This window comes from Cetorhinus maximus, chromosome 1 (assembly GCF_964194155.1).
Source record: "Cetorhinus maximus chromosome 1, sCetMax3.hap1.1, whole genome shotgun sequence".
NCBI lineage: Eukaryota > Metazoa > Chordata > Chondrichthyes > Lamniformes > Cetorhinidae > Cetorhinus > Cetorhinus maximus.
This window is the reverse complement of record NC_135879.1, coordinates 189,543,665-189,558,705: the sequence shown is the minus strand read 5'-3', so window position 1 is coordinate 189,558,705 and position 15,041 is coordinate 189,543,665. Positions and strand designations below refer to the sequence as shown.

Here is a 15,041-nt window from a genome sequence, read left to right as displayed (position 1 = left end):
GACATTACTGCAAGAGTTTCTCAGGGAAGCAGCGTTGGCCCAACTAACTTCAGCTATTTTGTCAATAATATTGTTTCTGTTATAGATTAGGCATAAGGCTGTTTATTCCAGTAACACCACTGATGACGAACTAGCAAATGCCAGCCTATAATTGGACCTGACTAACATTAGAGCATGTGATGCCAAGTGGAAGATAACATTCACATCATCTTTGTTCCTGCTTATTATCATTTTGAACAAGAGAATGCTCAACCATCTCCCTTTGAACTTCGCTAGAACAATCATCACTCAAGTTCTTCAACATCACCATTTGGGGTTACCATTGACCAGAAGCTGAACTAGACCAGCCATATCAGAAAACTTAGCTATTAGAGCAGGACAGGGACTTGGTATTTTGCAATGCATGGCTCACCTCCTGAGTCTTCAAAGCCTTTCCACCATCTACCAGGCTCAAGCCAGGAGTGTGGTGAAATACTTACCACTTGTTTGAGTGTACTACAATAGCACAAAGTTATTCTTTCTTTGGACGTGGGCTTTGCTGGCTAGGCCAGTATTTGTTGCCCATCCCTAATTGTTCTTGAACTGAGTGACTTGCAAGATCATTCCAGAGGGCAGTTAAGAGTCAACCACATTGCTGTGGACCTGGAGTCATATGTAGGCCAGACCAGGTAAGGATGGCAGATTTCCTTCCCTAAAGGGCATTCGTGAACCAAATGAGTTTTTACCACAATTGATGATTTGGCCACCATTACTGAGACTAACTTTCAATTCCAGATTCATTAATCAAATTTAAATTCTACCAGCTGCCGTGGTGGAATTTGAACCCATGTCCCCAGAGCATTAAGATAAAAGTTCTGCTGAAGAGTCATACGGAGTTGAAACGTTAACTGTGTCCCTCTCCGCAGATGCTGTCAGACCTGCTGAGTTTTTCCAGGTATTTTTGTTTTTGTCCCCAGAGCATTAGCCTGGGCCTCTGGAGTATTAGTCCAGTGAACTTAACAATACGCCACCATCTCCTCACTATTGAAATGTCAACATGTGGTGCTGAGAGAAGTGGGTTTGAATCTCTGAGTTCCTAATCTTGATTGGGTCTTGGGGAGGTACTGCCATTCGTGGAAGAAGAAAAAATAGGAAGAAAAGGTAATGAGGCTGATCACATGCATTTTCTGGCCCATTTTAGTATCAGTAATTAAGTTGTCAGCCATGGCTCAGTTTGTCGCACTCTGGCTTCTGAGTCAGAAGGCTGTGGGTTCAAGTCCCACTCTAGGACTTAAATGCAATAATCTAGCTTGACACTCCAATACAGTACTGAGGAAATGCAGCGATATTGTCTTCTAAATGAAACGTTAAACCGAGGGTCCGTCTACCCTCTTGGTGGACATAAAAAATACCATTACATTATTTCAAATAAGAACAGGGGAGCTCTCCCTGGTATCCTGGCCAATACTTATCCTTCAACCAATCTCACTGAAATAGATTATTTAGTCATGATCACATTAATTACGCACATTGGCTGCCACATTTCCTACCTTACAGTAGTGACTGCACCTCAAAAGTACTGTAAGGCACTTTGGGACACCTGTTGGTCATGAAAGGTGATATTTAAATGAAAGTTTTTTTTTCCTGAATAGGATTTGGAGGGTGACATGTACTTACTTTTTTGAGTAAGAATAGTGTGTAGGTACTACACATTAGCACTCTGAATATTCAGCTCCACAAAGCAGAGAGGAAGTGCAATCAAGTTGTACTGTGCTTAGTCACTAACCTGAACTGCATTGAACAGAAGGCTTAGTATCTTAGCAAATTGGACAGACAGCTGGGATGGGTGGCTCCTAGTGGCTGGCTACAGGGAGGATACGCAAACATAATTAGAAATCTGGTTGTTGTGCATTTGAAATTAATGTTGTGATATTTTTGTGAGGCATTGTTCTAGATGGTACTGCAACTCACTTGTAGAGTACATTCACCCACTTCTAGCCTGACCCCACTATTCTGTCTTTTCTGGACTCTCTACCAGTCTTCTGATTGCTTATCTTTGGCTTTTGGTGTCCCACTACCTCTCTGCAGCGACAGGTCTTCACTTTTTAATTAGGTTTATGCACGGCCAGTCAATGTGAAGAGTAAAACAAAACAGAATTACCTGGAAAAACTCAGCGGGTCTGGCAGCATCAGCGGAGAAGAAAAGAGTTGACGTTTCGAGTCCTCATGACCCTTCAGCAGAACTGAGTAAAGTTAGGAGAGGGGTGAAATATATCAAGGCAGAAGAGACAGGCGGAAATCCTGTCGGAGAGCAGAGCAATACTTCTTCAAGGTAGGCATTTCTTGAAGAGGAGTGGCAGTCAATTAAACACAGAGATGTGAAGAGTAGTCTGCATGCATTCAACTAATTTCTCATGCATCTCAGAGAACCCCCAATTGCTGCTATGACTGCCTCTCAAAAAGCAGAAACTTTGACTTTAATGCATTCTGCTTGATGCATGCATTGCTGCCACTCTGTCAAAACACAGCTGGGGAATGGGGAATCAGGAGCAGGAATGAAACAAACCAAAGTTACTGAAAAAACAAATTTAGTATGAGCTTACTTATTGAAAACATTCGTTGTTATGTGGAATTTTGAGACCTCCTCAAAATATTGTTTTTTCTGTTTGAAATTCCACAATAGGCCTCAGATGGAGCCTCCAACTAAGTTGTGTTTCACATGATATTTATGGACAAATAAGGTTTTGATTCTTAATGCATCTATTTGGGACAGACTCTTCCTCCATCCTTCTCTGACTGCATCTAGCTCCATGGCTTGCACTTCCACTACTCTGCTTCCTGATATCAATCCTAAAATTACTTCTTGATAGTTTGAATTTATTTATCATTGTCCTACTCCAACAGACTAATTTTAAAATAGTATTCTGGATTGACATTTACCACAGGATTTACTGTTATAATAATGGTCTTTCAGGCCAACTCTCAGATGCCTTCTTTCCATGCTGCGAGCTCAGTGTTCTTCAGCCTTTCCTAATAAAGCCGACCTCTGACACTGCAGTCAGCCTTTTGGCTTTTTTCTGTACTACTTCTAGCACTTGAATGTCCCCTATGTTTCTCAATATAAGGCCTGACCATAATTCTTTGTGGCGTTCTACAGATGAAATAAACCTCATCTTGTCCAGAAAACCCTAAAAACTTTGTGTTGTGGTGAGAACTTCCACTGCATTCTAGTTGAAGTTTTTTCCAGTGCTATTTTAAGTTTGGGCTCCTTCTGTTATCTACAGTTCTATGAAAGGCTTTTGCACCAGATAAAAGTTGAGTGTTGGATTAATTCAGTCCAACTGAGTACATCAAAAGCTTCAAGAGAAATTATTATTTTTTATTCAGGTCTTTGTTAAATATTCTCTACAGCAAACTACTTATAAGCTGATGATGATTTTGTATAAAATTCTTATCCAAACTATCTTGTATGATATTAAGAAGAACAAATATATCAAAGAAGATCCCTCTTTTTGTTCCACTTTCCTTACGAGTTGAATGGGACAGAGCTGGCATGGATGTGTATAAATACAGAAAGGTTAGGGCGAATTCTGAAAAATGCTCTGATCTGAGTGGTTGTGTTCATTTGATAAATTAGAATTATGCAATATTTCTGCTTGGAAGATATGAACTGCAAAGCTTGATCCAGAATTTGCATTAGTTAGATGTCAATCTATAATAATATATGGTTTCTGTCTGTCCACACAGTTCTGATTGTGGGCAGCACCAGGTGGAGCATGAGGAGGATTGAAGCACGTGGCGCATGTGCTTCTACCAATGGTTGGTGACAGCAGTATTGGGTGGGAGTTGGTTGTGGAAAAAAAAGCAACAGAAGGTAAGGGGAGCCCAAGAAAAAAGTTACCTTGGCTGGAGGGAATGGGGAGGGGAGGGGCCAACAGGGACTGCATGGGAGGAGAGGGTAGATGGAATTTGGGTTGGTACGAAAGGCATGTGATGGAATGGGGATAGCATAGGAAGAAAGGATGAGGTGGGGAATGGAGTGGGGATAGCATGGGAACGTTGGAATGGCAAGAGATGGGGATTTAAGGAAGTACAGTTGCAATAAAGGTATTAATTTCACTGCAAAATATTTTGTGGGCCTCTGCTAGTTATGAAATATTATGAGTGGATCTGAAATAAAATAAAATAATAACTTCATACAAAATTATCATCAGCTTATAAGTAGCTTGCTGTGGGGAATATTTAACAAAGACCTGAATAAATAGAGCCAATTTAAAAACTGGATACCTCTTGAGGCTTTTATGTACACAGTTTGAACTGAATTTATCCAACACTCGATTTTTAAACAATAAACTCAACCATCTACAGTTGAAAGTGGGTCATATTTCTCTGCTGAGATTGGAATTGAGTGGAAATACTTCTCTACTATTATTTAGGTTTAAAATAAAATTTATTATGTACAAAACTACCATTGCCTTTTAAAATGTCTGCATAAGAGCCACCCATTTAAAGGTGGGGAGCAAACAATAGCCAAATTCAAAGCACAATTCTCTGCATTCATTTTACAAATAGTATCCAGAATTGAACACTAAATTAAACACATGCTTGTTTTGACTTGTCACCTACCCCTCCTTTAGATCTCAAGTATTGGGGTGGGGCTTCCTCTAGCAATTGTCATTTGCAAACTTCCTGTACCCAACTTGTCCTGGTGATGTGGGAAAATATTCAGCCAGAGAATATGTTTTATGTTAGTACTTCTTCTTGACAATTTAATGTTTGTGTCAATTATTATTTCTATTACACTGAAAACTTGAATGCATAAATCCATTTCATTTTTAATTTTAGTTAATTTATTCTCAATTTTATGCATATTCTGCTGGAAAGTAGTAAACCAAGACAACTATTTTTCTAATGTACAAAAATTTCTACAAGTAAATTATGGTCCGATGCACTATGCCTCTGTGCCGCACCAAGAGAAACTTGCCGTTACTCAAATAATTAAACTATGCCTCCGATGAATTATATGTCAGAAGGTTTTCCTTGGTATATAGTATACTGTAAGTTGCAAAGGAGTATCTGAGGCAGAGTAGTTTGTTGAAAGTATCGCAGTGTATAACTCCACTTTTGAATCCTCAAAAAATCCTCCCAAAAACTTATATGCTTAAGTAGTGAACCGTCGGTGTTGGTGTAAGTGGTCGCCATTTTGAAATGTGATTAAAAAAAACACTGGTGGTTTAAGAATCGTAGACCGCAGCATATAACTCCACCTTTGAATCCTCAAAAAATCCTCCTAAAAATGGGGATTGACTTATATGCTAAGTAGTGAACCGTCAGTGTTGCTATAAGTGCCCGCCATTTTGAAATGTGAAAAAAAAAACACTGGTAATTCAAATTAAATCAATGTGACACATTTTATGAATGAATTCTACAGGAATACCTTTAACCACAGTCAAAACATTTTAAAAACTGTCAAATTCATTGTCTCCGGCATCCAACGCAAAGTGTTCATCAAATTCATTGAGTCACTTTGGCGTCGTGTAAGGACCCCACTCTGGATCAGGTTTGGCATTTCATTTTCAGAATCATCCCTTCACAACAAATCATCTTCCTTTCCATCCATTGAATTGGATATTCCGCATTTATCGAACAGCCTGATGACAGTTTGTGCATTAATAGCATCCCACAATTTGATGATGAAACACAAAAAACATCAAGTGGGGCAGAATGCATATTTCTACTCTTTGTGAAGGTTTTTTCTCTCTCAGCCATCCACCTATTCCATTTGGTATTAGCATGACCTTGAATGGTTTGTTGAGACACACATCCAAAGGTTGAAATATGGATGTTAGACTGCCTGGTATAACTGCAATTTGGGCGTTATTTCTTCACACGCACCTCTTGATCTCATGGGATCTGAGCATGTCCCACACTAATTGGCTGTGCTCTTTGTGTAGGTCACCGGAATGCGTATTCCACACATTATCGATCCACAATCCATGCTATCCTAATCCGTCCAACCATTGTAATGGACATGCACAAAAACTCCTGGAAGGAACTTATTTTCGGCACGGTTTTACTTTTGAAAATTACCAGCAGGCTTTAATTTTGACCCATCAGCGATACAGGCTAATACCACTGTGAACCTTGTCTTCTCACATCCTGGGCTGGATTTTGCCATCGGCGAGCAGGGAGCGGGGCCCACTTGCCGACGGCAAAATGACGCAGGATGACATCAGGGGGAACCCCTGACATCATCCCACCCCATTTAAGTTTCCAGGAAGGCGGGGCACAGCGAGATCAGCTGTCTGCCCTCCGACCTGTCAATGGCCAATTGAGGCCATTGACAGGATAATTAAAACAATTAAAGGCCCTGCCCGTCCAACCTTAAGGTTGGTGGGCAGGCCAGGAGCCCCGGTGGGCTTCTGGAAAAACATGAAACCTCATCCACCGGCGGGATGAGGTTTCATGTAGGGTTTAAAAAAGTTTATTAAAGTTTCAGTGAAATTTATTAACATGTCCCACCTCGTGTGACATTGTCACATGAGGGGGACATGTTAAGGATTTTATTATTTTTCAATTTTTAAAGTTTATGCAGCTGTCAGCGATCTCCCTGAGGCAGCACTTAACCTCAGGGAGATGTGCACTCTTTCGTGCACATGCGCAAAAGAGCGGACTCTCGCATTTGGGGAATCCCCTCCTCCGCCTGCACAAGAAGTGCATAGCGTTTCCCGGCGGATGTCACGTTGGACAGGCCTTAATTGGCCCACACACTTAAAATGGCGGCGGGGCCCGCTTCTCCGTTGGGGATTGGCTCCCTGCCCGCCTAGCAGTTTGGTTGCTAGGCATTTCATCCACGTTGCCAATGTTACTTAATGAATACTCATGTTTTTGCTGCTGTCTGATGATGAATCGCTAGAAACTAGTAATTTTGGCATTGAGTCTTTTAGCCTGAGTAATTTTCATTCCGTAAAGCAGCTTCAGCTAGCTGTTGCTCTGAAACCTTTGCTGAACCCGGGGTTTGATTTGGCCCACTTTTGTGCTTTGCATTGTATCCCTGGTGATGATGTAATGATTCTGAAGATTTTGCGGACCCTTCCCATTACATGCTTCTCAAGATCAGGCCAGTGGCTGGTCATGGAGCATTTGGTCTTTGGCATCTTCTTCAGGGCGGATTCCATTCTGGCACTAGTTTTTCACTAACGCCGACATGTACCTACTATAGGCCTAAACATGGAGCCAAAAAGATGGGGTCTTTTTATACACCAGGTCAACTTATACGCTGTGATCTAAGGTATCCCTGTGAAATTGAAATTTCAGCTTAAAATGAAATCTTTCACTTTAGCTTATCAAGTACTAATGAAAAGCAATTTGATAAGATTTACCGTATATAAACTGTAGAAAATATATGTAGAAAAGATTGTAATCTACCTGAGGCTACAGTTTAAAAAAATTATAGTTTTTCTGTTTTCAATTTGAGGATTTGGCCTTGATATGTGTTCATTGAAGTAAGGCTCTGCTTCTTCATGTTTAAACTATTGGGCTGGAATAAATTGTTATTTAGTGAATCAAATGTCAAGTTGTGAAAAATTTTGCGGGTGAAGCTAATCTGTACCTGTACCATGAAACGTACTTAACGAATCAGTTGCCCATTTTACACATGGGCTGCTTTGCATGGTTAGCTGTTTATTCTAGGGGACTGTTGACACAGCTTTGGCTTTGCTAAGACTGACATTTTCCAATTCAAAATGTGGAAACAATGACCATTTTCAACCCATCAATAGCAAGCTGAACCTTTTTAAAATTTTGCTTTTAATGAGAAACAAAGTTTGTCGGTGCGAAGACCATGGCACTCTGGCTTTCGTACAGGCTTTGTTGGTTACAGTAGGCTAGATTTTACAGCCCCCAGTGGACATATTTTCAGCAGGAGTGGACATGTAAAATATGTTGGGTGCTAGCCCACCGCCTTTCTGCCCACTCCTGACCCGTCCCCATAATACAGGGGGTGGGTAAGGCACCCTCTTGGTCACCTGCCCTTAGGCCTTTTGAGGCCCTTAACTGGTCAATTATTGCTCACTTAAGGCCCTCCACTGCCATAAAATGTTGGGCACTGGTAGGCGGGAAAGAGTCAGAAGGCTGTTTTTTAATCAACTTTTTTGAAAAGGTGGAATTGAAGAGGGCCTCCTTGCAATCCCAACAGCACCCACTACTGAGTTCTGGTGCTGCTGGGACTGCTAGATGATTGACTGGCAGCTTTAGAGGGCGGGACTACCTCCCACTGAGGGGCAGAAGTCCCACTCTCCGGTACTTAAGGCTGCCAGTGGTGTATTATCGCTGCGAGGTGGCCTTTTTTAAAGTCAATTGGCTAGGAACTGACTTTCCTTCCGGAGGCGCGAGCAGTACATTCTACCCTTTAAATCCAGCTCAGTGTTCACCAGCTATATCAGGCAAATTGCACTGATGCCAATGTGTCCTCTCTAAGCGATGGGGACTGTAGTAGGAAATATTCATGTGCTCATCGTGATGTTTGACTGAAACCTAATAACACTATATTAAGTAAGTCCAAGGGATATAGATAAAAATTAGTGCAAAGTAAATTTTGAATTAATATTATGTAAAAGTTTATTACTTAGAGAACAATAAGTGCTTGGAATAACCACCTAAGGAGATGACGACTGTTAGTTTAAAAAAAGACTAGATTCACACAGTAAAGGAATGAGCTTTGGGCTGAAAGGCCTTTTCCCATTCTAACTTCCCTATCCTCACCCTGATTTGTTTAATGTTCATAGTTATTCCAATGTTAAAATGAGTTATTAATCAGCAGGCCTCACATTGCCTCTCTGGCGGAGTGAGTATGACTTGGTTGATCCTCCTGCTGAATTTGTTTTTGCCCCACCTGGTGGCCTTCTCCTGCCACCTTTCCATAATAACATGAGTAGCTTGCTGTGTCAATAAGGAGCACAAACTAGCAATCTGCCATTGTCTTAGCTTGTTGGAATTGCAAAATGCTCTACCTCACAACTATGAAGTTTTCACCGTTACAGTTTAAAACTGGACAGTAGTTTTGGAAACCATAGTCTTTGAAACTTCATGTGATGTATTTCACTGCTTCAAACTTTGAACGTTGGGAAAAATATATATACCACATGTCTCCTTTTTAGAACTCTAATCATTTACAGATAAAGTTTGATTATTGTGACATTCAAAGGCTTAATTGGTATTTTGCTGATTTCCATTGAATTTTACACTGGTTCTAATTTCCTGCTTTTGAATATTCAGTGAAATACAGTTTTTAATTTTGTAGTTATATTTTTGATGAAGGTGAATTATATTTATGCTGATGAATGGATCACTTCTCCACCTTTTTGTTGACAGCAATTACTATCTGATGAGTAGTAATGCAGCTCGTTGCAAAAACTAACTACCTCCTCCACTATGCCTTGACTGTAACTGTGGAAGGACACCTCACTGCACCTATATGATTTTTTTTCCTGTTGTTCATACAAACCAATCTCTTTGGTGCTTGAAGCCACTTGTTGGAGCCCATATGAGATGGTAACTCATTATTTAAAGATATTTCCAGCCAGCAAAGAGGAAACTTGCTTTGTTAGTTGGAGCAGATTTAGAAACCAGCCCCATGTGTTTAAAGGCCAGTGTATGTGCTATTTCATTGCACAACCCAAGGTTCCTTACAATGTTTGAAGCATTTATTATCTAAATTGTAGGGCCTATTTGAGAGACTAATCTCTATATTCAATTTTACTTTGTTCCTGCTTTACTTTAGTTATTTTATAAACATTATACTTAGAAAAAATGTTAGTGGATAGTTGGGTCCTGTGACATCATTCAGATTTACAGAAGAAATAATTTGACAAGTTTGTTGTAAATTTCTGAAAGTTACACAGTTTATTCTAACTCTTTTATGCACAAAGCTGGTGCATTAATTAAGCATTTTTCTTTTTTCTTTTCTCTCGCACCCTAAGGTGAAACATGGAATCCATTAAAACTACATTATCAATTGCGAAATGTCCGTGAACGGTTGGCTAAAAACCTGGTGGAGAAAGGTGTACTGACTACAGAGAAACAGAACTTCCTGCTGTTCGACATGACAACTCACCCACTTACCAACAACGTCATCAAGCAGCGCCTCATCAAAAAAGTGCAGGAAGCAGTGCTGGATAAGTGGGTGAATGACCCTCACCGGATGGACAAGCGCTTGCTTGCCCTCATTTACTTAGCCCATGCCTCGGATGTACTGGAGAATGCTTTTGCTCCCCTCTTGGATGAACATTATGACTTGGCCATGAAAAGAGTACGACAGTTACTGGACTTGGATCCTGAAGTTGAATCTATGAAGCCTAATACAAATGAATTGCTTTGGGCTGTAGTGGCAGCCTTTACTAAGTAAAATTTATTGAATTATGTGAAGTATATTCTTTTCCCTCTCCCCCATTATTATTCATGCCCTCCCTAAACTGTAGTTTTTTTAATCCATGAATTTTGTCCTTTCCTTTCAAAGCTGCTAAATGCTTTGATTCCAATAAATCCAGGAAGATTATAAATGGCCTATGAAACACTGCATTTAGTACAGCCAAAGAAATACAGTAAACTTTCTTTTGTGGCCTGTCTAAGTTCTCTACCCCCACGTGCATTTAATTGATTCATAGTGTCAAAAGAAAAGCAAATGCAGTTTGTTCCTGATAAATTCATAAACTATCTACCAAGATATTTTATGTCTGTGTCAGCATTTTTATGTAATAGGAATGAATGTAAATGGTAGATTTTAAATTTGGATCAGGTATGTATTTATCTGGACTGTAAACTGCATTGCCAATTAGAACGACTACCATACGCAGTTACTTTTTTAAAAAAAATCAAAGTGCTGCTGTGTAAAACATTAAAGATCTGCCTTTTTACTGCAATATTTTCTGCTAGTTTAAAATGTCAATATTGTTCTAAAGGTGAGGTATGTAAGAGAAATATATCTAGTGTTTTTGTTTCAACTCCTTCCCACCATCATTTTAAAACCAGTTACACAAATTTAGGGGTTCCATGCACACTACATTTTAGAAGTTTAAGTAATGCTTTGCAGTATTATATTATAGTTTGTGTGTGGCATCAATTGTAAAATGCTACCAGAAGTTATCTTTTCATTCCATTGAAACTAAGTGTTCATTGCGATGACAGCAGTGAAACTGTTAATCTATTGTGACAATACTGCTCACAATGGGCATTGGAAAAAAAGGTGTGCGCATGTAAATTAATAAAACCTTCAAACATTAAATAACTTGCACAAGTCTGATAAATTATGATACATGATCAGGAAATGGCATTATTTTTCTGGTTCATGTCTTAAAGGAACATGGGAAAGTATTTATATAGTCACAATATAGTTGCGTTTTCCTGCCTTAGGGAGATTCTCCTCCATTGAGAATAGATTGAGTGTGCATTTCTTCCCCCTTTGCAATCCTGCCCCAGTAACAGAAGAATAAATCTCTTTAAAGTTTGAAGATTTCTGTTAGTTTTTGTAAGTTTATATGTTTTTGTTACATATATACTTTTTTGTAAGGCATCTCTGTTTTTAAATTATTACATCAACTTAGTAGGCAGAGGGTGCCTTCTAACAATGGTCCATCAATTCACAATTTTAAATGGAAGCAATTCTGGGATAGCCAACATTCCAGTATATCATGTATATAGTTCAACTTGTATATTTACCTACCCCATCCTGATTTTTTGCAAGACACAATGAATTCTACACCTGACCTCATCTGTGCTTAGCCACTGATTTATGGTGGAAAGGGGCTTCTTCTGTAAAGCATGTGCAAAACTCTTGTATGTGATTTTGATGTATGTGGAAAAGTACCTTGCCGGTACTTTGACCTATGCATAGCCTTTTATTATGTTATTCAATGTACAGTAAGAGTCGGTTCTATGTCATTGTAAAGAATATATTTCATGTCAAAGAACGCTTGTGACCAATGGCAAGCTGAGTGCAATTTTTTCATTTCTCTGTTCTTTGTACATTGAAATAGGATGTGAAATCACTTTTTTTTTGTTTTCTGCAAATATTACTAACTTTTAATTAATACCAGCTTTAGAAATGTTCCTTTATAGGCATGGCATGTGAATTGTTTGTAGCAATGACAGCCACTGTAATTATTAAGGATGTTCCTTTTGTTGGATAGCAAATACTCCAATTATGGCACAGATTTTATTAGTTTTATATATAATTTGATTTAGCATATTATCTTATGAAATTATTGGCTTTTTTAACCTGTGAGCTCTTTCCATTGCTTGCTTCACTGCTGCTGGTTTCACCAGATGTATATATAACAAGGAGATGATTAGAAATACAGTGATTCAAGATATACCGCATACTAATGATGGGGCTTACAGGTGTTTGGAAATTATTTTTGTTTAAATATTCAAAGCAAAAATACTAGATGGTGTAGAACTGTAGACTTGAAATTAAAGGGATCCCTGATCTGTATACTAGCTTTTTACCTTTCAGTTAATAAACTATGATTTTGAAAGTGCCTGAACTAGAGCACATCATTTATGCATTTATTCATTCTCATAAGTAATATTTATATAGGTGGGCACTGTTTTGACATGTCATGCAAGGAAGCATTATGCAGAAGTACAAGCTCTAATTGAATCTTTGATCTTCATTCTAGAGATCTAAGTTTTAAAGTGGGATTGAACTTCTCCACTGTCCATAACCAAGATGTGCTGGTATCTTTTGACATGGTGGAATACTCTATCTGTACTAGGAGAAACTGATGGGAACAAAAGCTGCTCTCATCTTATTGTCTTGTTATGGCAGTAATGATGGCTGTGGAGAATGCAAAGGCCCATATGTTCTTAACTTGGGAATTCAGACATGGTGATCTTATTCTAAAATATAGAATGGTGGCATTTAAACTGGTCATTTTTAGGGAATGTTATGTGTCATTTGTTGGGGCTTTACTCTGGTTTATCTGAAATATGGCTATTTTTCTCAAGATCAACTTCCTATTTCTGTAAACATTTGAGATAACAATTTTAACTGAATTTCCATGCTTGTTTTTTTATTTCTATTTCACAAATTGACATTCATGCAGCCAGAAAGGAAGTTACAACCTCCCCCGTAACAAAAAAAAACTGTCTTTCAACTATAGTGTTTAAAATATTTTCCTGTGAACAACTTAATCAAACAATGCAAGTTACAACTATTTTACTTTTTGATCATGATGGTATTGAATTCCATGCACAGACTTCCTGGCAGTTGACTAGTACAGAGTTGTGTTTAAATAGCTGGAAGCTGCCTACATCTTGTAATCCACAGAGGCTTCCATTATGGAATTTTTAATTTGGTATAGGTAGTTTGGATTGAGAGAATAAGGTTATGGTATTTACCAAATTTGTGTTCTGAGTATAATTAGCATAACTCTTGTACTTTAAATGAAGTCTTTAAAAATAACAGATGAAATGGTATGAGCGTGGTTGTGGTTTTCAGAACAATGTTATAAGAACTCTCCCTCCACCTTTCATTTTTTAAAATCTATTTTTGCATTGTAAAATAACTGCAGGATTCGTATCATCAAGGAGAAACCCAAGCAAAACTACAAATTTCAAAAATAAAACCAACCAATGAGGAAGCACTGCAAAGCCAACAAATTAAATTGTTTAAAACGGTTATCAGTGATTTTTACTGTCATCTCAATTTCTTAGTGGCCTGAGCATTTAGTCCTTAAAATAATATTTCTAAAATAAAATTGTACAAGAAATAAACTTGGCTTTCCACAAATTTGTTTCAAGCTAGACCTGTAAGACAGAATTTTGCCATTGGCAGGGGTGCTCAGTGGGGGCGGTTGTGAAGCTGACCACCGCCCGCGATCGGCACCGCACTGCAACTTCATGCTGGCAGGCCAATTGAGGCCCATCCAATGTGAAACGTGAGCAGCAGCGCTGAGTGCTGCCTGTGCAGGGCAGGGTGCAAGCCGGCCGAGCGCAAACTTCGCACATGTGCACGGGTGAGCACTGCATAATCTCCCTGAGACACGGAGCTGCCTCAGGGAGATGAAGAGATATAAAAAAAAATGTAATAAAACATGTCCCCTCATGTGACTCTGTCACATGAGCAGGGACGTTATTAATGAAAAATTAAAGTTTTTATTTTATTTTTATTTGCTTTTGGAAACCTCATCCCTTCCGTGCTATCTCTCCACCTTCCCACATGGTGCGCTATCACTCCACCTTCCTACATGGTGTGCTCCCTCTCCACCTTCACTCTCCATGTGAGAAACTTCCCTATTCAGTCACATGGAGTGTCAATTCCCTGCTTGCCCCCAAGGAGTGCTACACCCCTACCTAGCTCTCTACATAAGGGCACGTTCTGATGAAGTCATACGGACTCGAAATGTTAACTCTGTCTTCTTCTCCACAGATGCTGTCAGACCTGCTGAGTTTTTCCAGCAATTTTTATTTTTGTTTCAGACTTCCAGGATCCACAGTATTTTGCTTTTATCTCTACATAAGGGATCTTGAGTGCAATGGCCAATTGCCAATCTATTTTTCATTTTTAAACCAACTAATCAAAGACAGGGAAAGTAATGATAAAGCTCAATGAGAAACCAACTGGATCTCTAAGAATGTACCTATTTTCCTGTATCCAGATGACTTAGAACAAATACAGGCAGCAGAATATTTGTCAGCTTCCACGCTATGGACCATCAGGCTGATGCATCACACATATGGGAGAGAAATTTTCATTCATCAGGTGGGCACGCGCCCGACCCAAACGAGCGTAAAATGATGCGTAATGACTTCGAGCAAGCATCTTGACATCATTGTGCACCGGCACAATATTTTGCTTGGGCATGCGCGAGAGTCGGAGCCATGCCCGCCATTAATTAAGAGCTAGTTAAGGCCCTCAACAACCCAACTGACGGCGATTTAACATTGCCTGTGCAATTTTTCGTTTGTCATGTGGGCAAAACGAACAGGTAGGCAGCCCACAATTTGCAAAACCTCATCAACGGGTGGGATAAGAAGGGTCAGCAGTATTGTCAATGTGAGTA

The 15,041-nt window shown here is 39.3% G+C and overlaps 1 protein-coding gene across 1 annotated transcript in view; it reads left to right on the top strand.

Moving 5' to 3' along the window:
- The window catches only part of golph3a (golgi phosphoprotein 3a), a 139,348-nt gene extending 126,833 nt beyond the window's left edge, over nucleotides 1-12,515 (top strand). Inside the window, exon 4 of the mRNA XM_078551240.1 lies at nucleotides 9,960-12,515. Coding sequence (XP_078407366.1) covers nucleotides 9,960-10,384 — 425 coding nt within the window. The 3' untranslated portion in view covers nucleotides 10,385-12,515. The remainder of the gene's footprint in view (nucleotides 1-9,959) is intronic.
- Nucleotides 12,516-15,041: the final 2,526 nt, after the last annotated feature.